At 48.9% G+C, this 25441-nt stretch overlaps 1 protein-coding gene across 1 annotated transcript in view; it reads left to right on the plus strand.

The window, feature by feature from the left end:
* LOC131293460 (protein Shroom) overlaps positions 1 to 25441 on the plus strand; it is a 183345-nt gene that overhangs the window by 70193 nt on the left and 87711 nt on the right. The window contains exons 3-4 of the mRNA XM_058321537.1: positions 12904 to 13124; positions 24891 to 25434. Of these exons, the coding sequence (XP_058177520.1) occupies positions 12904 to 13124; positions 24891 to 25434 (765 nt within the window). The remainder of the gene's footprint in view (positions 1 to 12903; positions 13125 to 24890; positions 25435 to 25441) is intronic.

Genomic DNA, 25441 nt, shown 5'->3' on the forward strand with positions numbered 1-25441 from the left:
GGCACAGCGTGGCGGAACGAGCAAAGTACGCGTCGTGGACGCGTCCGATGTCGTCAGGAGTTTTCGGTCAACCTGGCCATCCTCCATTTGCCTGATCTGCGTTGACGTGCCGTGTACTCGTTTAAAAAACGATTTAAAAAACAAGCAATGGAAGTTCGTTTCATCGACCTGGAAGTCCCCTAGAGGGAAAGAAGCTATGTCTGATGCCGATGGGGACGAATGGGGTCAGTTTCACTTTCAAAACGAAACAGAATACGATCGTGGTAATGATGGTAGCCCAACTGGGAGCAGTTTGACGTTATTCTGGGTGGAATTCGGGGTTGCCCGAAGCATTGTTTGCTTGAGTAACAGTTAGTTCTCGAGACGCGAGGAAGCTACGAAAACGTCAAAGAGGTTTTGCAGTTCAAATATAAAGTAGTATGTAACAACTAGAAGCGAACTATAATTTGTTTATATCGCAAATGTTTAATCCCGCAGGTTGAACTTTCACAATGTTTATCCCTTTGGTCCACGCGAATGTTTGATATCGCCTCGAAAAACCCTGAGAAAGCAACGAAAGTCCCGGTTTAAGCTTCCTGGGCTAGCATTTTACGACAAAAATTCATCCCTTCGACCGAAGGTCATTGGTTTAATTTTAGTTTATAGTCCAGCTATAAAGCATCCGCCTTCACAGAACGTCAATTTCATTCCTATCAGCCCGTCGATCGATCCCGTGGAAAATCTCTCCCGAACGGGGCCGATCATAAAAGATCGAAATTGGGAGCAACGCGTGGTCGCGGTTGCAGTGTTTGATACCGGCATGAAGAAACCAGCGCCGGAGACGAGATTCGGGTGGGAAAACCGGCCAGAAATTAAAGAAGTAGAAAAAACCACCGTCACCATAAACACCGGTAGCCCACGGATTTGACCCGCTAAAGAGCCACCGGAGCCCACGGGGTCCCACCGACCCATCTGGATTCGGCTGGCGGCTGTCTGCAGCCCGCCGGGAGGAAAGCCCAAACATAAAGCAGTCGATTGTGCCGCTGCCTTCATCCGCGTCGAGGAGAACGGTGGCGTTGGAGGGGTCGGATTTTGCGGTTCGTTAGCATAAGTGGACCAACGGTCGGGCCGAAGTGGCGACGCACGACACCGCACCACAGCTATTAGGAATCGAAAACGAAAGCATTCAGAACCGCACGCCACCGGCATGCAGATTTATAGGGTCTTTACGGAAGCGCGCCGAACAGACGGGTGTCTGTGGATGAAAGTAAAACATACTTGACGGCAGAAGTGGGAAAAGCTGTAGGACTTGGCAACTTTCTCCCCGCCGAATGATACAATCTGATCCTCGCCGGGGTTCTTTGCGATACGATCGGGTCAGATTGAGCCTCGCCGGCGTTTGGAATTACAATGGGATATGTGGGAAGAGGCAGTTATGTGACTTATTGGGATGCTAAAATGTTTCAGGAGCTGGTAGACCAGCGGACTTCAAATTCCATGAAATGGTTACGATACCTGGTTTTAAGCTATATTTTGTTCAGAACTAAGGGTTCCGGTAAATCTTCCCACAAACAGTTATATATCGCATACTGGGAACGGGAGTTCGGTTATATCATCCTTATTCGGGTCACAAGGTCATTGGAGAACGTACATTTTAACTGCCTTTTCCGAAAGGAAGACATACCAGAGTCCGTTCCTCGTTCCGAGGGACAATTATGTGTATCTGCTGGATGCCGGAGTTACGACCTTACGGCGCAACGCTACCCTCGCCCGTTCGAGGATGACCGGGTCAATTACGTGGTTTTGTCTAGCTGGGCTACCGGTCGGTCGGTCGGTCGATATCGTGGGGTTCGTGAGTTCGTGATGGTCCTACGCCGATGACCCAATTTTGTCACCGCCTCGAGGAATAACATCGATACTGACGAGCTGCTGACATCGTTGTCTTCAAGTGGTCTTTTGTTTCTCTTCGAAAGAAGTCCTCTCACTTGGCAAGCCATCAGAGGAAGTTGTTTAGTTAAAAAAATGGTTAAATCAACTCATGTTCACTTTTTTTCCAGTAATTTATTACATCCGCTGGAACCTCGATGGACACGTTTGCCGAACATTGCATTCCAACGCCAAGTACATTCGGCGAGGTTAGCGAAACGATCGCACTTTGACACTGTTGTTCAGCTTTAACTTTACCACATCTTCGAATGTCAATTTCTGCGATTGGAATCTGCGGTAGGAAAGCTACCGGTTGAAGCTATGCTAACAAGCATCAACATGAGGAGAGCAGAAGATGTTGCACGGCCCAGGACGGTCGATCTTTTCCGAGCGCCGCAAGCCACCGGCCGAATTGGCGGAAGTTTTGACGTCGAAATCGTCAAGAATCGTGAGCAGAGAAAGGCCACACCACGGTCAGCCAGCCTGTAGCCCCCCGCTCGTTGTAAGGGAACTACACTGAAAAACTACAAATCTGCGAGTCTGCGTTGTGCGCCTGTCAGTTGCTAACAACCAAACGTTTGGCTCGTTCATTTTAGCATCGCTGTCCGGCGAGTGCATGTTCGTTCCAACTCGTGGCGTGGATTGGTGTCGATCGATCGATCGATGCCGTTGATGAGTACCAAGAGTGTGAGAGACAGAGAGACTCGTGCAGACAGATGACCGGCCGGCGAACACAGCGGCGTGAAGATGGGGGCATGTGCACTGGCTCTCTGCATGGTTGGTGGTGCGGCAGAAGAAATGCTAGGTTCGGGAAAAGTTCTATTTCGTGACTTACGGACAGGCGCGCGCGGACTAATTAGACTTGGTTCGAAGAAAGGCCGACTTCCATCCCCGAGGGCTAGAGACTTCGCGATCCAAACGATCGGTTGGTCGGGTCTTGTCCAGACTTTCGGTCTCTTCATCCCGTGCTGGCGAAGGGAACCAACCAACTCACCGGTGAAGCCTCAACTTTCTTAACCCCAGGGGGGAGGAATAACGGATCGATCCATTTGAACAAGAACCGCACGGTGAACCTCGCGAGCCGAGCTTCACCAGAGGGTGGACGAGTTCGAGGGAGGACGTCCCGGGGGAATGCAAACCCCCCGCGTGTCCGTTTGGGGAAGGTGTTCAATATTTCTCACTCTCGATGACCTTTTTTCCCGGGCGCGTACTTTCCCGCGCTCGTGTTACTTTTGCGCCGAAGTCGTCATTAGTCGTCCTGCCGCGCGCTGCAGGAAGGAAGCGCTCACTCACTTTCTACTGCGGAGGACGGCCAACCGCCGCTCGCCGTAATGCGGAAGCCATCATCACCGTTCTGTCCGAGTACGTGACGTCGTCCGCGGCCAGGACGTGGATGAAGATGAGGTTCCTTTTTTATGCTGTCTTTTGCTTTGCGGCGGTCGTGGACATGATTCCAGTCCCCCGGGGGTACCACGAGGTTTTGCAACTGGTGGAACGAAAATAATGCGCTGAAAAACGCCGTTCCAGGTGGGAGTCCTACTCGTTCTGGTAGTAGAAAAAATGGGGGCCTGCTGGAACATGGACCTTCGATGGTCAGGCGCGCTCGCGATCATTAGCGATCGTAATTTACGCAGATTGACTTTATCGTGAGCCACCACCATCACACCGCAGTCCGGTCGTCGTGGTCATCGTCAGCGTCTCCCCCGGCTCCAGACGGCGTGTCTGTTGAGGCAACCATCGCCGCGGCAACATTGTCGCCTCGCAATTGTTATACCAACGTCCCGAGGGTTTGGATTCTCTTGGTTGTTTGTTATTCTGCTTCCAGCCCAGCCGCAACATCGCTGCACGCCATTTGTGCCGGCAGGATCACAAATCAGAGCCTACGCGTCGCGGTTGAGCTCGCGGACAATTGCGAACAAGCTGCTCGCCCGCCCAGACACCCAGCGTGACGAGACGGAGACCCCGAGTGTCAGATCTGCACCATCGCTTGCTGACAATTGGCAAACGAATATATATTTCTGCCGCAACTTTGTTGTAATCGACTCCATGCGGGCGCGTGGGTCGTCCGACAGGGAGGTCCCATCCCATTCGGTGGCTGAGACTTGTTTTCTTTCTGAAACCGATCTAGATTGTTAAGGTCCCGAAGGCGAAACAACCTGGGAACGCACAGATGTTGAGATCCCCATGAGACGACGTCAAGAAGTCGTGGAAACTGTATTCTATCTGTGTTCAGGTTTGCGACCACCGGTCAATCAGAGTTTGAGATTTTGCTGATTGGAGCGGGCGCGCCTGGGAGCGTCGTCGTCTAACTACTACTACTCCGGGAGAGGGAGACTTTAATTAATGGAGCGCCTAAACGATCCGCCGGCGCGGACCACAACGATCGCGATCGGCGGATGGGTTAATTATGGGCTGCTACGCTGATTGGCGATTTGCTTACTAAGTGTAAACATACAAGTGCCAATGGGGTCGGTTGCATGGCCGAAGACGTTGAACTGCACGCTCCTTACCTGAACGCCTTGGTTTCTTCCCATATCTCCGGGTCTTCGAGCTATTGGGTGGTTGTCGTTTTGGTCCATTGGTCGAAGGCGTATCAATTTGCAGCCACCCGGTCAATTGTTCTCGCGCCTGATCGAGTAATCGAGCTGTGGGGAGTTTAAGACCTTGAAAAGTGCATCCAACTGGTGGTGGATACCACCGATGCCCATCTCCGGCCCGGTTGTGTGCGTCTTCTTTCGCCCTCGTCATCTCTCTGTCTCTCTACTCCATGAAGAGAAGTAGCATCATGTTGTGCCACAAGCCGAGTGCCAAATGGATTGGCAATAACTCGCCACAAATGACGGCGGCGGGGGTGCGGGGCTGATTGGATTCATTTACGCCCATCTGAGAGCGGGTGGTGCGTATTAATCTCGCCCATACCTCCATCGGGCTTATCGGGTGGCAGATTACCGGCAATGGAATCTTAGATTGTGACATACGACCTCGTGCTGTGGAGCTAAAAAAGCATTTATCATTCGGCGTGAGGTGGTGATGCTGAAATGCGTCTAGCAAATTAGTTGAAATCCAACCTCCTGCCTTCACTATTGTGTTCTACGACCGCGTACCAACACATCGACTCAGTTTCCTGCGTTTTGCGAGCTACATCTCGATGTGTTTCTAGCGTGTGAAAGGAGTAGAATTAATGTTTTTCCCCCCCCAAGCAGGTAATTGGTTCGCTGGCAGATTTCACCGGGATCGTGAACTGGTACGATCTGATATCGCTCTAATTTTAATCAAGGCCTGACGAGTGGCGTGACATTGTGTTGAGATGTTTTGCATTGTGGAACGGAGCCGGCTCTAATTTTGAGAAGATTTTGATTCGTTGATTCTCGTGTCTGTTCACAAAAATAAATGCATAAAAATTTGCGTTTTCCACCAATCCAAGACATCGCATCTCGTTGGTGAAAACCTTCAAATTGGAATCTTCATCTGTCACTTTTTGAGGTTAAGCTACCCCAGAAGTGGCGACTGCTGGGCGGTAATTTACAATCAACCTTGCCGGGCGAATGCAAAAAACTTTATCCGCAGGGAGTCGCAATTGTATCGCACTCGTTCTAATCGATCATCGCCGATCTTCTGCTGACCGTTGCCTCCGATGCGTCTCGCGATGCGCTCCAGTAATTTCGGCGGCCTCAATTGCGCCACGCGTCCCAAGCTGTCATCATTAGCGTGTCACTTGAGCTGCAGCAGCCGAGGCGAGTGGGGAGGTTTCCTTTGTCAATTATTTTGAATCATTTTCCATCCTTTTTGCCGAAACCGTGCTGAGCGAATGTCGTTCGGATGTTCGGGTTGAGCATGTTTTTTTTCTTCTGTTAACCGGATTTCGGAGGCATTCGAAGGCTGAAGGGTTGTGTTTTGTCCAAGTGTCGTTTGTATTTTTTTTTTCGGGCCCCTCTATTGCACCTCATCTCAAGTGTCCCTCCGGCTGCTGTTTTCACTAATCGCTTACATAAAACCCGGCCCAACGCGCGCGAGCGAGGCGTGCGTAAGCCCACTTGGAAAATCATAACAATCTTAAGTGCGGTGCGGTTCGGAATCGTTGAAGATCAACGATTTCTCTACCATCTAGCGGGGTCCGCGAGCTTTATGCGACCAACAACTGGGGGATTAGGTCAAGCTCACTGAAGGGAAGGTAGTGACAGAAAGAAGTGGAACGGGGAAAGAAAAAGGTAATAGTCTTCATCACCGTCAGTTGTTGTCGCCCGCTTTGCTATACTGCTGATGGTATTTAAATCGAGACGAAAATCAACACACAATTAACACAAGCTAACGGCTTCGCTGGGTGGCGTGTTTTAGTTGAGCTTGAAATTTAATTTGTTCCTGCAAAAGAGAGAAACAGTTGGTTCACGTGGTTTGTCAGGTGTGTCTATTAAACTTTGAGGCTTGGGAGGGAGGACTATTTTCAAAAGATATTATCAACCTGGATGCAATGTAAGTTTGTTCGACGAAGATTTTCTGATAAAATGGTATTGATCAAATGTTTGCTTCCTGACCAAATGACAACACATTGGTAAATGCACTTGAAGACTTCACTTGAATCAGTTTAAATATACAAAGACGACCTTAAGAGCTCCACCAATCCGTTGGCACTTCATTTCGAACCGCTCGTGAGTCATGATTCATGCAACACCGGCGGCCACCCGTTTTTCCGTTCACTTTTACGGTTCTGGCAGATTCCACCATTTTGCTCTTTTTTTACTGCCGATTATAAATCTTGCCTGTCAAGTGTTTCCGAGCCGCGAAAGTGACTTCAATCTGACCGTGCCGAACCGTCCGCCATTCTGAGCGCGCCTCCAATTGGGCGATAAACATGAGGATGGTTTTTATTTATCAAGACTTCCCTTTCGATGGACGGCGGCTTTGCTTTCGGCGTCGGCGAGCGGACGGAGATGAGCAGTCATTGTTCTTAGCCTCTAAGCTCGGGACTCTCACCATCGTGCCCCCCGAATGGCAGAAGCTTACGCAAACTGGGTCGTGTCGGATCGCCGGGAAAAAAGGCTTTGCATTGCGGGTGTGGGTAGGAAAGGGAAAGGGAGGTAAACATTTATGTCCATGGCCCTTTTTTACGATCACACCGCGCGGTTCGGCGCAATTCCGTGAAGCGTTGAAGTTTTTCCTCCCTTTTCGCGTCAACAACAGACCGGGGTTGCTGGGGAGGTTTGGAGATGTCTTTCGCAACGCGTCTCTGGCCAGCAAGGGATGCTGGTCAGTCCGAAACGATGCCGGGGATGAACGGATTACGGAGTAAGGGCTTTTACTATCGCTACCGCTACCGAACCGCCGCTGGCTCACGGCGGGAATGTAAAGCTCCTCTTTAAAATAATGATGATGATCATGAGTGTGGCCTCCTAAAAGTGTCGGGAAAATTTCATGGTTCACTTTTGGTTTTGTTTCTGCTCTCGGCCGCGGAGAAAGAACGGCAACGATAGGAAGCAGGCCGGCCTACCGCTGGGAAAAGGTTACCTGGTAGCCGGGAATGCCGGCTCGCACGAAATTGGCGAAACCGATTACGATCGTTACACGATCCTCATCTTACTACTACTATTTGCCGGCGCACAAGTGCACGACGGCGGTGCACACTTCGATTTCCACTGGGCAGCCACCATTTTCCACGCGGCTCGGAATCGGCACACATGTGTCAGCGGTTCGCGAACGTGGCGAGCGAGTTCCGTTTGGTATGCCGGGGGAAAGTATGGTTCAAGTGCCAGCACTACCTGTGGCTCTGGCTTGGCTGCTGTGGAACACTTTACCCGCATCATGCCGGCTGATGCGGAACATTCTTCCGACAGCTCAAACAAACGGGCATTTGCAAGTTTTAGCTTGGAATGCGTTGGTTTCGCTTTTCCTTTTTATTACTTGCAGTGAAACCGACGCACAGAATGGTGTCGGGGTTGCCAAATATAACTTTCGGGTAACACTTTCCTTGCGTGTTGGCGTGGTCTTATGGGAAATTAGGATAAACCTTTTCCTATTCTAGCCCTTTGGGAATAAACATTCCTTACGGGTCGATTAGATAAATGAATATTTAGGAAAAGGATCTATACTAGAGTTGTGTAACAAAGATTCAGATTCATGAATATCAATGAATCTTTCAACAAATTAAATTTGTCCAAAAGATTCAGAAATCTCAAAATCCATTATGGTTGAGGGATTCATAAAGATTCATGAATCTTTCGAAATTCACGAAGGATCATACAGATTCGTGATTCTTAAGGGATTGATGACATGATTCTTCTTCTTCCAAATGAATCTGGAATCTTTCAAGATTTATGAAATACAAACGACAATTCCTTTCTCGACGCGATTTATCAAAATTTCGTACAAAATGCACACAAACTTGTCGTTTCTAATTTCACAACCTTTCATAGCGTAGCTAGAATATTTCAAGATACAGGAATCTCATGATTCGAATTTCTAAGGAGTCATAAACCTTCTAAGAATCATGAATAAAGATTATTTATCTCCAAAGTTTAATGAACCCCCAAAGATTAATGAACCCCCAAAGATTAATGAATCATTCTGAATGATTCTTTCATAAAAGATACACATGAATGAATCTTATCCCAAGAGCCATAAGACCCAATTCTAGGTTATACTAGTTTGCTTTTGTTCATTTCTTACTGCCACAATGATTTCTGCTTATCAAGTTTAGATAAGGATTTTACAGTAAAACATTCCTTTTGAGTTTGCAGATGCTTTTCAAAAGTTGCTTCAAAGACACCATTTTATCGATCGCACAAGCCTCCGTCGATTTGTGTGTAAATCAAGCAAGAAAGTGAAAAGTGTGCAACTGAGGGTGAGCATGAAAACTCCGCATTGGATATCGGATCGTAATTTTAATCCATTGGTTTTTCTCTTATCCTTTGCAAAAATATTTCATACCTTTCGTTCGCATCACGCTATTGTTGTGCATTATGTTGTAGCATATCGCTTCTGGCCAGCACCCTTTCAGCCTGCCTCCCCCCTGAATATCACAAAGCGTTCAATTCGTCGAGGGTGGGTAATGTTGGTGTTGTAGGGCTGGTAATAAAAATAATCATCTTCATCATACGTGTGCTTTTGATTGCCGATGGGAGGGGGAAGGCGCAAAGCATCCGGTAAAGTGCGCTGAGAAAAAAGGCCCAACGCCTTCCGATGAGCGCAGGCAGAGGTGCTTTTCTGCCGCAATTTGCCACTTTGTGCCTTGGCTCCGAGCGTGTAGGTGGTGTCGGGTTTCTTGTGAATATGCTCGCGAATAATGCGTTCATGTACATGTACCACACACAGCTGAGATGCGCTCAGTACGTGTAGCGGGTGGAGGTGCGAAACGGTGGAACGCGCGGGCAGTTCTTCGGGAGCTCGCGAGAAAACAGCATCGCGCACGTGCAATTTGAATGATAAAACGTACGGGTGGAAAGTGAGAAGTTCATGACCTCGGTAATAAAAAACCGGCGAATCCGTTTCACATTCCCATGTGCCTGGGGACCGGGGGTCGGGTTTTGGGGTAAACGATCGCGCGCCACGGGAACGCGCGATCGATTCCGATGGAAGATGGCGGATTTAAAAATATATCGCCTCTCAGCATAATGATACGGCTTTGCGCGCACTTATTTTCCTGTGTATGTTTTGGGGTTGCAAATTGAAATAAGCAGACAGCACCAACCCCTTACCCGACACGCCGCCGGTTGGGAATTAATTTGCCTGGCCCGTTGACTCTCAGGAAGCGAAGGAGACAACCGTTGCCAAACGGAACTCAACATGCGTGTGAACTGAAGTGAAACTGAACCCTTTGGCAGGTATTACTGCGTACGACGTCCGACGATGGCACAGAATTCCAACGAAATCCCCAAATCGAATCAATGCGGTTAAAAGAAGGCGAGGAGTGCTGTGGAAGCTTTTATGCCGAAAAGCATAAAACTGTCGAGTGTCAGGACGCGTTAAGATCTCTCACAGTATCGTACCGGAACTGCGCCATGCCTCCGATAGGGTTATTCGAGCCTGGCGATCGGATGATTGTGCGTAGCCCTTCACATCCTGGTGTTAAATAGATCCTGTTCGGCGATATCCTCCGATGGCCTTGCGAACTGCGAATGGATTTGACCGCTTCGAAAAGTAAAGGAAGCGATACATAAAAATACAAAACAACAAAACTGATTGCTGCAACGTTTAATACATTCGATCGAGGCAATTTTTTTTCCCTCAGTCAATCACTGGTTTTAAATTACCATGTTGGCAATACTTATTGACAACTGTTCAATACACAGAGGTTACCTCTTGTTCACGTCTTGAATTACCTTCAATCATACCGTGAAAATGAATTTTATGCAGGTTGTTGTCTATCACTTTCTATCGTTTCGCTTTGTTACCTTTTTTACATTCATTTTCAATGTTAGCCAATGCTTTTCTTTAGAGCTTTTTTTCGTATACGCGCTTTTAAATGAAACAAATGTTGGTCTTCAACCCAGCGATGCGTTTGTCCTCATTTCGGTGGAGACTGTGTGAAATTCGAATCGTTGTGGTACGTCCCGATCAATCATTCGTGCGTCGGCTACGACAATGTGATAATGCGTCACTTCCTCCAGGGCTCTCCTGGGCGCCGGCGATGCACATACAATGCACTTTGCAGGCGACGCGATGGAGGTTAGACACAACGCAAGCCGAAAACCACCGTTACATCGGCCCAATGTTTTCCCTCCAGAGCCCACGGAGGCGGTGTTGAAACGCCGTTAGCGCTTCCACGGCCGAGGCGCGAGCGGTAGACACCGATTTGCGTAACTTCCTTCCCTGTGCTTGCGGGAGGAGCCCTAAGTCGGTCGGGTTAGTGAAGCCACTCGTCGGCGCCCATCGCCTTAGTGCCTTAGTGGGAGCTTCTTCTTCGAGCGCGTTTGCTCAGCCAGCGCCGCGCTCCTGTGCCGTGTCTGTGGGCTTCTTCGTAATGCCCGGGCTGGGGCTAAAACTAAAACAAAACCTACGCTCGCAAATTGCTACTTGCGTAGTCGTCGATAGCTTGGGGTTAGAGGTGAAGGCAGACCGGTAGAAGGAGAAACCACGACGGCTGCGGATGGATCTCCCGGTGGACTACATTCTATTACATCACCGCAGACATCGCTGTAGGGGTGGTGCGCAGTTCTTCCCTTAAAGCCAGCTTCCTGTACCCACGGAAGACTCAAGTGGTGCACTGCAACGCGGTTCGCTTCACCTTCAAAGGGAGTTTTGTTCGACAGTGTTTATATTTCTTGAGCTGAGATTTATTTTTCACTTGAGCAATCTTGTGCTTAAACTTGTATGATAACATGGTCTACTTTTATGATTATTTTATTCGTTTACTTTGACGTTGTTGCAAACGTAGAATGTTAGTCATTCTAAACCCACTGGTATGAATTATGTGTAAACTTTATGCTTTCCGCGTGTAATTCGTTGCTTTTTGGAATAACATTTTAGCACTCATGCTTTCCAATTTCGGTTGCGTGAGTTCCGCCACGATCAGCGCGCTCGATAGAAACGTGTTTCTAGCCGGCATCATATTTCCGTTTTTCACCAGTCGTGATCGGGGAAAATTGACACTAAAAGTTGCACGTTTCCTCCACGAATCCGTTCCATTACGTCACCGCGCTGCCCATTTTGCTAGCTACTTTCAGCACATCCATGATGTGATCTCATCCATGTTTATTTGGGAAAACATGTTTCCGAAAATGGAATGAATCCTCTTTCAATACAATCTGATCATGTCAAAAGATAAAAGCCTGCAGTGGATGAGCACAAGATAAAGTAAAATTGATGGCTCCTTGCTTGCACAATAGATATTCAATTTGGTGCAGTATTAATTGTATTCACGTTAAACGACGTGTGCTGGTGGTTGTATGATAAGGGAGCCCATATTTTTATTTCCATTATTGCCTTTCGTTTCAAAGCGGCCCCTCATACAATCGAGCTCCTTTACCCAAGAGCTGATGTTAAAAGTGGTGCTTTACATGAAAATCATAAATATTCCGTGGATCCTGTTTTCTTCTTCCTCACTTCACACCATGCTCTAGACAAAGGCAATGCAAATAAAGGAAGGGCCCCTCCCTTTGCGGTGGTGTTTGCATGCTTTCCCAAATGGCAACACATGGAAAATGCACAAAGGATGCTGCCGCAACACAATTGCTTAACAATGGTCACTCCGCGAGCGAAAATACATTCCAGATCACAGACACCCGAGCCGTGCAAGTGGAGGTGTGTAGATATGAGTAGCCATGACGTGCAAACACGAACCGAACAGCGCAACAACACCGGTCTGGAACGGTGGGGCCCTCTCGCCGCGCCCGATCCTGTGCTACTGTTAAGCCATAAAATAAATAAATAATCTTCCGCCGACCATTAGTCAAAGTTTATCACGCTCAACCCGCCCGCTACCGAAACACAGGGGCCACGTATCGTGCCCGATCGCTTCGAATGGTTTATTATGTTTGGCCGGCGCGATCCTTCTCCCCGAGGTGTCGCGCGAAAAAGGGTGTAAGGCGATTTAGTAGTATCGAGCCAGTAGAGGAGAGGCTGCCCTTTGTTTGACAGGGTTAGGAGTGTGTGTGTGTGTGTGGAATTGGCATGCCATTTCGGTTCTTTTTTGTCGTGCTCGGCCCGGGTGACAACCGTTTCGAAATTTGCCACCACACGCGGGCCCATCAATAATAACGCCAACAGAAATGTAGCAGATGAAAAACAAACCCCCATGGCTTAAAAAAAAAAGGGCAACATATAGCACTCGATCAAAGCCCCTAAATGTAACGCCTTTCAGGGCACGGATCGAATTATTTATTGCCGAAGCGCGAGAGAGGTCCTGCGGGGCGCGCGTGTGTATTACGCTGTCATGTTTCGTACCTTTTCGTTTGGCCCGCGGTAATTTATTTTGCCTAGAAAACCTGAACTATCCTGCGAGACCTTATTCCACCGACCGGCAACTGATTACAACGTGTATTGTTTCTCCACCCTTTTTTGTTGCAGATTGCGCCAGGACAGTGAGCTGCTTCTATCGCGATCGTCCCACAACTGGTCCCAGCAGGACCTGCAGCAGCTGGCGTCCTCGACGAGCAGCAGCATCGGCGATAATCACAGCTCGGCGGAAAGCAACAGCTCCTCGACGGAGACGCTCAAGTGGCTCGGCTCGATGAGCGACGTGTCCGTGGCGAGCCATGCCACCAGCACCTCCGCGCTATCCAGTGCCGGTAAGTAAAGAACAATGTTAAGAACTTCACGCGTGTGTGATTGCGGTCGTTCGGGAAAATGAGTTCAATTCGTTTTTTTAACAGAGTGATAATGGTCAGTCCCGGAAGGAAAAGCTCAGGGTACGCACTCCTCCACGCAAATCACCGCACAATTTTTATTGAACAAAATCGCTTTTGCCTACGAACAACTTAATCGATTCCCGGGTGCACACGAGCGTGCTGCTTTTTTGCTGGAAGCAATTTACATCGCTTCATCCCATTGCTGTGGAAGCCTGGTGCCTCATTATTTACCCTTCTCGGTGGTGATTGAATGAATATTTCCTACTTCATCGCCCATTGAACGAAGCAATCAACCACCACCACCACCACCGCCAGAGCGTGGTGCATCCACCATCCGCGAGTGTATTCATTTCAATCCGACCGATAAATTCACCATATGCGCCCGGCCGGGTTCGTCGCTTGCTTGCTGCCAAGCACTCTCGATTGAAGTCTTTCGTTTTCAATGGCCGTTCTTTACCCGCTCGGATGGCGTGCCGGGCCGGGATTGACCTTTCACAAGCATGCGCTGTTTGTGGTTCCATTCTGGACGTTCCCCCGCTCGCATGCCTACCTGCCTGCCTGCCTGAGAGAGTGATGGACTGGTGCCCTTTCGCTGCCACCACTTTGGGTGCGAGTAAAATTTAACACGAAAACGAAGCGAACGGGCGGGGCTGGGCCTGGTTGGATGGATTTTACTTTTCCTATTTATTTTCAAGATTTATCACCACAGCCTCAGCCTGCCGGTGTAAAGGTGCTGCCTGAGTGCCGGTTTAGGGAAAGATGGTTTAAAGTTTTGCCACTCGCGGAGAAGTGCAATGGGGCACTGCAACCGAAAGTCCGGCACTGGCTCTGCAACACTCCCTTTTCGTTTCGAAGTGGCTAGGAAACAGTAGCTAGGTTCTTTTTCGCTCCCTCCATCTGCTGCTCGCTTGAAAGGTAGGTGCAAATGAATTGGTTTTTCATTTTAATGCCCTTACGTCCGACGCCCACGTCGTTTGACGAAAGCGCACGACAAGTGAGCATCGATCGGTTAAGTGGCATTTTGTTCGCACCCAATGGCTCTTAGGGATGAGCACGAAAGGAGGAAACCATTTTCATGCAAATTAGCGATAAATTATAGAACGTGGGGGTGAAGTGCTGTACGTTTTCCTCCCTCCCAACGACCCAATGCTTCCCTTTCCACGCAGCGAGTAATGAGATAATTATTTATTCCACTCTTTAGAATCACACATAGGCAAAAATTAATGCCAGCCTATTGGAAAACGCGCGTTGTGTGCTGCTCGAAGTACAAAGGTGTAGGAAAAGCTACACCCGCCGATATACCATCGGCAACACCGGAGGACGGTGACCTCACTTGACGTTTCAGGCGCGCAAAAAGGAGGAAGTGGTTTTTATGTGCGTTTCAAGTACGAAAAATGATTTAGCTGCGGAATGATCGGAGGGCGGGCGGTGTGTTTACCTTTTTTTCCCACCCGCGAAAGGTCGATGTCCTTGTTGCCCATCCGCCGAAGGGTCTAGGTTGTTGTGGGTGCCGTTCGTGGGTGTAGACGGATTTCTTTCGCGTTCTTTTCCGTTCGCCACTGCTCGGATGTCAAATCGGCGCAATGCAGCTTCGTCCGCGGGTAAATTGAGCCTCGTCCGCGGCTCGAAGCATCTTCCTTTTTTGTCTTCCTGTTTGCTTGCATCCGGCGACGATGGTGATGATGATGATTCAGTGTGAAGCCCGATAATAATCACCCGACCGTGCAATTACGATCACTTTTGTCCACTTAGGGCGCTCGCGCCCGAGATTGCGCTCGCCCCGGTGTGCGAGGTGTTGTACACTCTACTCTACGCAAGGAAGTAAATCATACCCTGCTCGTGTCCATCTTTCTCACCCTTCCGAAGAATGTTAAATTGTAACACGCAAGCCTTTTCACTCGCACGCCGTTCTGGCGATCTTTAAACGTGCCTTGAGTCGGTGGAAGCAAGCTTTAGCTGCTGGGGAGTAATTCTTTTTGAAATGCACTTTTCTGTTGTTGTTTACGTCGGACAGAACCGTCCCGGTACATTACCGGTACCGTTTGGGGTCGGTGCATTCGCCCTGCGGTGCGAGTGTCCGAGGGCAGTTTGATTGAAAGTAAGGAAGTTACTGATCATGTCTCGAGCCCTGATCGCCTGCTGTTTGTGCAGGGTAGCCTTCAGGGGCTCACTCTCCGTTTGTTTGCTTTCTTATTAAAATGTTTACTATTTATTTTGATGGATTTATTGTGATTGCGACTGCTGCCGATCGGCGGACAACGGGGTAAACAACATAACAAAAAGCATGCAGGGCAAGAAGGAAAAGGTTATCGACCGAAAAGGTTACCTCTCGGTCGGGACGGGTGATCTGCGTGCAAAGGAGCATTTCAGTTTCCCGGCGTGCACGCGAATATCCTCGAGCTAAAATAGTGGCAGTGCTGGCAGAATGATGACGCTGCATTGGAAAACCATTGGTCCCCGTTTCGGTGCGGTGCGAATCGTTCTGGAAAATGGCTGTCTTTCTACACTACAGTCTCTCAACGCTTCGAGTGTGCCGTAACTCTCGGGACGCTGGAGCTGATTGACGGACTGCTTAAGAGAGGCCATCCCCGATGCCAATCGATGTTTGGTAGCGAAGGATCCTGTCAAGATTGTTTGCATAACGGTGTGCTGCCAACGTCTGACTGTCGCCAATAACCAACCATAGACGCGAGGAGTGGGAAACGATCAATTTATTACATTTTTATAAGCAATTTATCGTCCTATTCGGTCCAGCGTATCCTTGGCGGCTTGGATCATTGTACTGCAATTGCGGCCCGTATTGCGTATTTGATGGCATTCAAAGTGACCTTCTTTAATGTTACGAGTGGTTGTTTGAATAAATGTTCCATGTATTCAGTTCATTCACTTGCAATTGTATTAACCGGGAATGTCGTTAAAACTGCGAGAATCTTGTTTTTCTGGTCCCCGCACTGGCTTGGTATTTATGTCCCCCGGACCAATGACGTGTTATTGCACGCCCGGTTCGGTTGACATCTTTCAGTATCAACGTATCATACCAACACACATATGTATTAATTGAGCGTCAGCGGAAAATAATTAAATTCCCCTGTGATGATATCATTTTACAACCGTTCCATAAAACATTGACGAGTTCTACTTTTGCTTTCAGCATTAATTTACGGCTTTACGGTTGACGCGCGTGCCTAGATCCGCAAAATAAAATTCGGCAAAAAGTCCTCCACCGCACAACAAACATTCCGTTTCGTGAATGCTCCGTTCGGTTTTTGAGTTATATGGTTCCTTGCTGTTTTGTTTCTTCTCCAAATAAACGTGCGCGGAAATAGGTCCTGTCAAATTAGCATACGTCATCGGACAGTAGGTCACAACTCGAACCCAGGCGTAACTCAGTAGCCTAGGGTAGGCGCGAAGACGGAAATGGTCAGAGCATAAACATTGCTAAGATAACAAGATGGATGTTGGCTGTCTCTACTTGGCACATTTCCGTCCGCTTAGATGTATCGACACGTCTGGCGTGACAAAAAGGAGCAGTACGCAGTTTAGTAATCGTGGCAGATGGTGTTGCGAAAAGGTGAGAAACCCGGGTTTGCCGTGGGCGTTAACAAAACATTATCGACGGTGACGAAGAACCAATTGAACAACCTCTTGGTACGGCCTCTTGGTAGACCGGTTGATATCCTGAAAAAAGCTTTCAACGTTGTTTTATTCACCCTGCAACGATGGACTGTGTTGTAGTTGCTAGTAACAAGCATCTGCTCGAAATAGTGGTACGTTAAAAAAACAACTCAATGAATAATTGAAGCATCGAAACCGGTACGGTGCACATTTCCATATGGCAGTGTGTTGTCCAGCAAGCTATCAGAGGCACTGCGACGCGTGTCTCTTGCACGCATTCGATAACCGCGAAGGGATATGTGTCACATGGCGCAAGCATCGATGCCTTTTTTCTGCCTTCCCCTTTAAGCTGATCAATGTCCATGTTCGAACGAATTGCAATCCTCTTATAAACACATCGATTCCTTATCCTTTGCCCCCTTCGTCGTCGCCATCGTCGTGTCGAGTGCGCAAAGCAAAACAAGAATGGACGCTGGTACGCAAAACTTCCTCCTCTGCGTTCCAACGCTGAACCCACGGAAATACGGAGTATTTATCTGCGACTGCGAACATTGTCGCAATGTCGCCCCGATGACAACGCCCGAACGCGGCTGGGAGAAAACGGCCGAACGCGCGTGCTGCCTGCTTTCCTTGCCGGAAACCTTGAATTCGATCTGGCTGCCAATAAATTACGGGTAACGCAAAAATACTTCGTGCCTCGGAGGGTGTTGCAGTATCCCTCGGCATAGAGCGCTCCGCGTTTCGAGCGAGATGACCGGCTAGCCAAAAACGGTGAAGTAGTAAGATGGGGGGAGGGGGAAACTTCTTGATGGTGGAAGCCATACAAGCACGCCCAAGGAGCCCCTCCCCGCAAAAAATGAACTCTACGCGTACCTCACACCGAACCAGAGAGTCCTGGTGGCGAAATGTTCTAGAAGCAACAGAGTTGAGTCCATGCGGAGTTGGGTCCCAAAACGTTGTTCGCAGTGGCACTCGCTAAATTGGACATTCGTGTTGGTGCCTCGGAGGTACTCGGCAAACTCTTGACACGTTTGACCACGAAAAGGGCCGTGCCAGCATGGATCGCGTGCTGCCTAGCCATGATTCTAGAGCGAGCCCGCCGAAACCGAACCCACCGATGACAACAAGAAATAGAGTTGTGAAGAAAAGGTTGGTGTAACTCTCCACCCCGGGAGGGCCGGGTCCGAAATATGGGATACTGGGTGCAAAGGGGGGGTTCACGGTTGAAAGAACTGGTTTTCCCCCGTCGGCGATATCGGGCTCCGGTAGTCCGATAAAAGGATTTCGCTCTAACGTTTCGCGGAGCTTTGACCCATTCCGCAGCCGGGGTGCTGGGGTGGAGTTCTGAATGTAGAATCAGCTACACAGCATGCTCTAGCTATGTAGACCCTTGTTGTTCGGCTTTCAAATGCTGGGCTCAACACTAGCGCCGTATCTCTAACGTCGGCTTTAGTCTTGACCACCGTTTTTAAGGAGTGGTCCACAGTGGAAACCGCACAAGAACTTGGCACAAAATAATGCCGAAAGAAAGACAACACGCTGAGGTCAACCAGAATCAACGCCTTTCGGACGCCGCCTTACCTCCCTCCCTCGACGAGGAGCCTGCTAAGCGGCTGAGGGGGTGGAATAGGGAGCGAATGAACAGAACGTGGAGTCATATTTGAGTCACGATTGATCACCATTATCAGCGTCTCCCCGGCAAAGGTTCAACGTCCATTCGTTTCGTGTCAAACACAAACGTCAAGGCGAAAAGACTCCTTCCATTGCCTGCTAATTGCTAATTTGTCCAGAAGTTATACTAAACACCGATAGCGTTACACTAGCACACACATACACAACTCTGTTTGATTTGCTGATGACTGAAGACTGTTTACGGCAAAATCCTTGAGTTCTATTTTTGAGAAATATCTGAGCCGCTTAATGGCGGCTGCCGGTTTGGATGGAGGCAGTGGGGTTCAATTGGGTTCATGCTTTGATCGCCGTTCAACCGCACACACAAATTCCTCCCTCGGGAACGGAAGTCGAAACTTTCCGAATCGTTAAACGATCGGCCAGCTTAACCTCTCGCCGAGGGACTATAATGAGTGTGCCTGCCTGCTCCGGAACGGTCAGTTTTTACGCGGTTTTTCGTTCCTTGGCAGAAAAGCAGAAAGTTCCCGTAGTTGGGGGAAGGGACCTGCAAACGGGGAGCAGCAGCAGATCAAGCCCTCCCGGAGGTCGTAAAACTTCTGCTTCCCCGGCAGCATTTTCCACCATCCCCGGAGGGGGGACTACTCTAACACTCTGGACGTTCAGAATATTATCGAAAGCAGAAGTGAATGCACTTTCCGTGCCGGTGTGGAAGTTGCCGATGCTTTCGATGTTCCAGCGTCCTCTTTAGCAGCACCGGCGGCAGATTTCTTCGTTGTATGGCGCGTTTGGCAATGGTTGGGTTGATGCACGAGAACGATTTCTATGTCGTCGTCCCCCGTCCCGGCGGAAGGATTGGTGGAAGAAGGTTGATGGCACGGAATAAGAGTCGGGCTCCCCGAAGGTCCCTCCGTCAGATCCGAAAACTCTTTGGCCCCGGGACCGTAGAGAACAGGTTTGTTGTGGCGTCCGTAAGCGAGAAAAAGAAACTGAAACGAGTTTGTATACACACACCCCACTACCACCCTCCCTTAGGACCTCGCGGTTCCCGGTTGGGAATGTTGGCGAGGTTAAGCAGAAAGAAAGAAATGAAAGAATCGGACGGGAGAAAGATGAGCAAAAAAAAAAACGTCCAAGATCAAGGGAAGACACCTTTGCACGTTAAGATGGGGTGCGCGCACGTTCAATGCAGGCAGAAGGATGATGATGCTGCTGCAAAAATGGTCCGTTTTCGTTCCGCGCAGAGCACGACGTTCGGGTCTGCAACCATCCGGTGCGTGATGATGGTACGGTTTGGCTCTGGGGTATAAATATGGCCGTGTTTTTTGTTTCGTTTCGTTCCTCCAGGCAATGATTAGCCCTATCTGCGAGCATTGCAATTGTTTTGGGGAGCGTTTCGTTGAAACGATGAGCTGTGCACGGGCAGAAGTGCAGTGTGCCGTTGATGGCGTAGCCTCCCGGTGGCTACAGGGTTGTTTTTCTCCTTCAGCCTCATTCGTGTTGCTTTCTTTATTTTTCTATGCATCTCCATGCTGGCCCACGACCTTGGAGATTAACGTTTGCGGTTTGTGGCAGGTGCAATTTTCGTGATACGGGGTAAAAGGGCCGTTTTGGTGGAAACCCAACCCCGAAAATTGTTCCACCGGACACAAGTTTTAGTTCTATATCCCCTCGGGGCAGGACAAAACAAATGGCTTTTTAACTAATGGCGTAGTTTTTTGTTTAAGAGAAACGATTAGTTTATGCTACGCAACCAAAGTTTGGCACAACCAACACACCACACACACACACATTCGATAATTAGTAGGGATGCGTTGGCTTTTGCGAAATGTTACTGCTAATTATTTTGTGACTTGCGGCATCGGTTTTTGCAGCGGTCGCGTATCTGCTTCTTTTGGGACGAGTATTCTGTATTCTTTCTCTTTTTTATTTCTTTGCAAAAACAACTACGCAGACAGTTGGCGCCAACGATTGGAGTACCTTGTAACTGCATTCCTTGGTTTAATCATCGAATGACAGGATGTTGGTGAAAATTAAAATACAACTCAAGCAAGATGGTTTTCTATAGGGGAGAATCTTTTGATAGCTGCTTAACGTCGTTGGAACTGTTCTTTACGATCCTCGCAAAGGCTCTGTCGGATCACTATCAAACACAGTTTATCGTTTGATTGCTTCCAATGAGCATGCGCATTCGTGATATCAGGAAATGGGTGTCATAAACTTCGACCAACCCCTGCGCTCCATTGGGTCAGATCGATTGAGTTCTCTAGGGCCGCAGCGAGAAGAAGAGTGCGATCGCACCGGAAAGCACATCGATATGTCGAAATAAAAAGAACCGATACATTCTGCAACATTCTGCAACATTGTGTGGCACTGAGAGATTTATCCACTTTTGTGTAATTCTTGTCGATTTTCTGTCAAGTTATTTCGCTTTGCAGTACTTGCATCGAGTTCATCCCGCTGGCCGACGAGGAACTCACCACAGTTTAGGGATCCACGACGACCCAAGCCCCAGTCTCACAGTGGAGTTTTTCATCACAAACTTTATAGGCCATAATTTTGCGGATTATTTCTTCCGTAACAGGGGGGATTAAACGGAATTGAGGAATCATCGATCCATCATAACCGCGAGCGCGATCATCGACGCCCTGTGGACCCCTCTGAGTGTTGAGTTTTTGTGCCGGTAGTCCACCGTCGTCGACCAACCTTTCCCTTCCCGGGACGTGCTAGAGGCGGATGCGCCGTATTTTATTCGCGCGTTGCAATTTTGCGTAAGATCCAACGCCCCATCATGGTTTTTGCACAGCGCACACAAACGATGCAACAAACGCATCCAAAGTGTGCAGATTTGGTGCCGGCGAGAGTGATGGTCAATTCTGTCGTATTTTCTACTTAAGACGCGTAGGAAATGACTTTTCCGATCGGCATCCCTTCGGCCATCAATTTTTACACCGGCTGATTGGTAAAGTGGCGAAGAGAGAAGAAAATAAAAACGAAACGGAAAACCATTACGTACCGAAAACAATTACGAAGGTGATCAATAAAACACCACCAACACCGTCGTCGGTTGCTTTCGAGGGTCGAACGGGACGCGAGTGCCTTCGGTCTTGGTCAGAGTACCTCACTGCGAGCAAAAGAACTTCCAAGTCGGCCGCCATGCGTCTTGTTCTGCGACAGGCACGACTGTATTGCAAGCTGGTGGCGCACAGCCACGAATCAATATTGCAATCAACGCGGTTTCCGCAATAAAATGATCTGAAAGATCTATCCGAGCAAAGGGAGAGCGACGATCGCGACCGATCGATACTGTCAGAGCGCACAATCTACAAGTTGTGTTTCGCGTTGCGTGTGTCGACAACGGTACGAAAAAGTGTTACTACAAAAAGGGGGTGGGGAAGTACCAATAAATTTTACACCCGAACACAACATATTCTGCTTTGCGTTTATGATGATGGAGCTTTGGTGGATATTGATTCTAATAAGGGTCCCCGCGAATACGATGGGCGGGAAAAGAATGAACACGATTCAAACTATGTACACATGTTTCCTCCCATTTTCTGCAAAAAATCACTACATAAATCACTACGTTCAGATGTTAACTTATTTGCGACAAGCAGTTGCGCTATTGAAAGACTTTAATCTGCCTGAAGAGGTGCTTCATTCTGAACGGTTTCAAGTATGGAACTTACAGAATCGTGCTTTTTAAGGTTGAGTGATTTTAATTTTATAGTAATTCCACTTAGCGTTCTTGACATTTTTCTGCAATATATCTTCATGTAGTGCGTCTTAATTAAAGTCCTGACGCTGTCTGGTACTTTGCCTAAGTAGACACTCAAGGACATATCGACTGCTATAGGCGCGCAGTATTAGCAATCACATCGCGAGCTCCGTATATCTTCCGCCTTATTTATGAGTAAACACTTTTTAAAATCCACCACCGAGGTACCAAAGAGATGCACAATTAAATATCCCCCATCCCTCGTTAGCAAAGGCTTTTCGCACGTCGCCTCGGCAAAGGCAGTAAAATTTCAATTATAATTCAATCATGCGTCAAAGCGACGCACAAAGAAGAAATGTGTCCGTGCGGTTCAACATACGCCCCCGTGCCACCTAACGGTCCGCAAGTTGCAGCTTAAGTCCTCGGAAGCCAACGCAGGGCAGCCATAGAGTTCGAGGACATTGGACAGTTTATTTACTGCGTTACGCGACGATGGGCATCTCACACGGTGAAGCTGACATCTGGAAAAGGCACCGTTGTGCAATTATCCTTCACGTTTTATGTCATCCTCGAGCCTCTTCGGTTTCCGGTCTCCGACCAAGCGTGGTTAATTTTATTATTTGGATACAACAGTTTTCTATAACCATGCAATTAGAATCGCTTCCATATAAAGTTCTCCTAGGCGGTCCTAAAGTTAAATGGAGTTTGGAGTTAGATATCCATTTGCTGTGTGCTGAGACTTCTATTGTGGGTGTCTGTGCTGCCTACGGGCTAATTCTTCTCCAGTTCGAGAAGTTATTGGTTGTGAATAACATTCGGCTATTGTAATAATTCGATTTCTTTCCATTCAACTTATTGAAACCAAACTGCTCGTTTATTTGCAAAAGCTATGAACGGCGGCGTCATCGTGTTTACTGCTTTATGATCGCGTTCCCCCGCTAATGAGTGAAGCTTTATGAGTACCTCCGGGGCAACACTCGCACGGGGAAGCTGCGGTTGCTTCCTGCGGTCGATCCTGGGTGCCATTCCAGGGCTTCATTCCGGGTCCTGCCGTCCGAAGAAGGCGCCAAAGAGAGACTGCCCGACCGCAGGCGACAGGGTGCTGAAATTGAATGTAACCGTGTTTATAACACATCCGCATGGTTGGTGTTGTTTCTGGTTCAGATCCGGAGCGCCGCCTCCATTTCTCTGCTCGCAACAAGAGCTGACTTCATCATCGTCGCCCGGAGGATTTGACACGGCTTGACATTGAAAGTGTTTAACCGGTGGGGAAGCGTTGGTATGGCTCCCTCGTCGAATGAAACCGAAAGTGACCGATTGACTGCGGTCGAAGTGTGGAGTGTGCCTGGGTTGGGGGGGGGGGGAACATTTTAGTTCATTCGCATTCCAGCGAAGCGGGAGTCCTCGATTCGATCGATCGCAGAGTGGCGTCGGCGGTACGTCATCGGCTATGTAAATCACATTGCGTGATCGACGTAAATTTCCCTTTCGCGATCGCCGATGCCGATCGCTCGGAAAGTGATCCACTTTCCATCGGCAACACAGTCGATCGGCACGGGTGTGCGCCATCGCACCCTGGGAGACCCCATGCGAAACAATGAATCAATCACAACAACGGCGCGAGGGGCTTTCGGTGTTCGTGTGTGTCGGCGCACCGCGAGAATGCACAATTCGGCGGGGCGGCATCATTTGCATAAGCCGCAAGCTGCCGCCACCGTGAAGAACGGCGTGCACCGCGTCGACGGCACAAGATCATTGATCGATGTTGGAACTGTACTGGTGGTGGTTGGTAAAAGATCGCATGAGCTCCAGCTGTCGAGAGGAAGCCGCCGGCGAGGGAAGGAATTTCGATCTCCGATTTCAAGACGTCACCCTCGGGGCGGGCGACCGTCGTGCAAGAATTCAGAACCTCCCCCGGTACCCGGTAACGAGCCACGCCGGTTCGCACCGGAGGTTGCTGACCAGAGTGGTCTAATTGATGGTCCCAGTGGCTGCCTCTAAAACAATGTGGCGCGGTCTCGAATGTCTTGCGCGAGCGATTTCGCCGTGGAAGAACACGAATTCTGTGTATTGTATCATGTTTGTTGACATACCAGGAAATTGAGCTGATTTACTGTTCCTGAGCTCGCTGACAGGCGAGGGCCGATTGAACGAGAGTGGTACGAATCATTTGATACTTTGTGCGGAGTTTATGGCCTTGGGTGGGAACAGTTTACGACCCTCGCATTATGCGAAACTGTAATTGTATTTGTCTTATCGATCACTGAGCTTAAATACACGAATAAGCCAAGCAACATATCCTTAAGCCAGTACTATTGTTTGTCCACATGAGTCACAAACTATCCCTTTTTTGGAGGAGAAATTGACTTTATTACTATTTTTACACACCCAAGAAAACACCCTTTATCCATCGACGTGGTATGTGCGTTGTTTCCGACTCAGATGAAAATAGATATACAAAGTGTTAGCGGGCTGGTACGGTCAATCAAAGCTTTGGCCACTTCCACCGACGGTCCCGCTAAAGTATAGGGCAAACATTTACACACCATTGAAATGAAGCGATGAACTTGTTTTCCAAACCACTTGGCACTGCAAAAATTATCATACCATCCAATGATGGTGGTGACTAAGGCAAACAGTCTTTGTTGTTTCTCTGAACGTTTTTTTTATGCGCTTCTCAGGCCAAGTTTTGGGATTTTATTTTTACTTACCTCGTTTTCTTTGCTTTCGACTTGACTCAACAGGTTCAACCTCGCAGCTGATCGCGCACAGTTCGCGCGTCCGGACACCGCAGCGGCACAATTCCGAGAGCATCCTGTACATGTCGAACGATGACCAATCCACGCTCGGCGGTGTGTCCCAGTCGACGGGCTCGCTGCATCACTCTCACATGCTGACGCATCGCTCGCAGCAGCAGCAGCAGCCACATAACGTCCACCATCACCGACTCCAGCAGCAGCAACACAACCGACACAGTCATTTGGTCACGAACGGTGCCAGCGGCAACAATCATTCACCTTCGACCACCGTCTCGTCCGGTGGGACAGGAGGATCATCCCAAACGTCGACGGCGACAACCACAATCACGACGTCGTCTACAGGGGGCGGGCCTGCGCAACAACCTTCGCCCACGGGATCCACCACGACGCAATCGTCCGGTTCCGCGCCGAACACTCGCTCTAGTCGTAGCAATAATCGATTGTTTCCTATCAGCACATACACGGAGCCGCCCGGCAGCGGCAACGGGACTGCCGGAACTTCCGCCAACGGATCGATGGTCGATTTCAAGTGAGTA

This window comes from Anopheles ziemanni, chromosome 2 (assembly GCF_943734765.1).
Source record: "Anopheles ziemanni chromosome 2, idAnoZiCoDA_A2_x.2, whole genome shotgun sequence".
NCBI lineage: Eukaryota > Metazoa > Arthropoda > Insecta > Diptera > Culicidae > Anopheles > Anopheles ziemanni.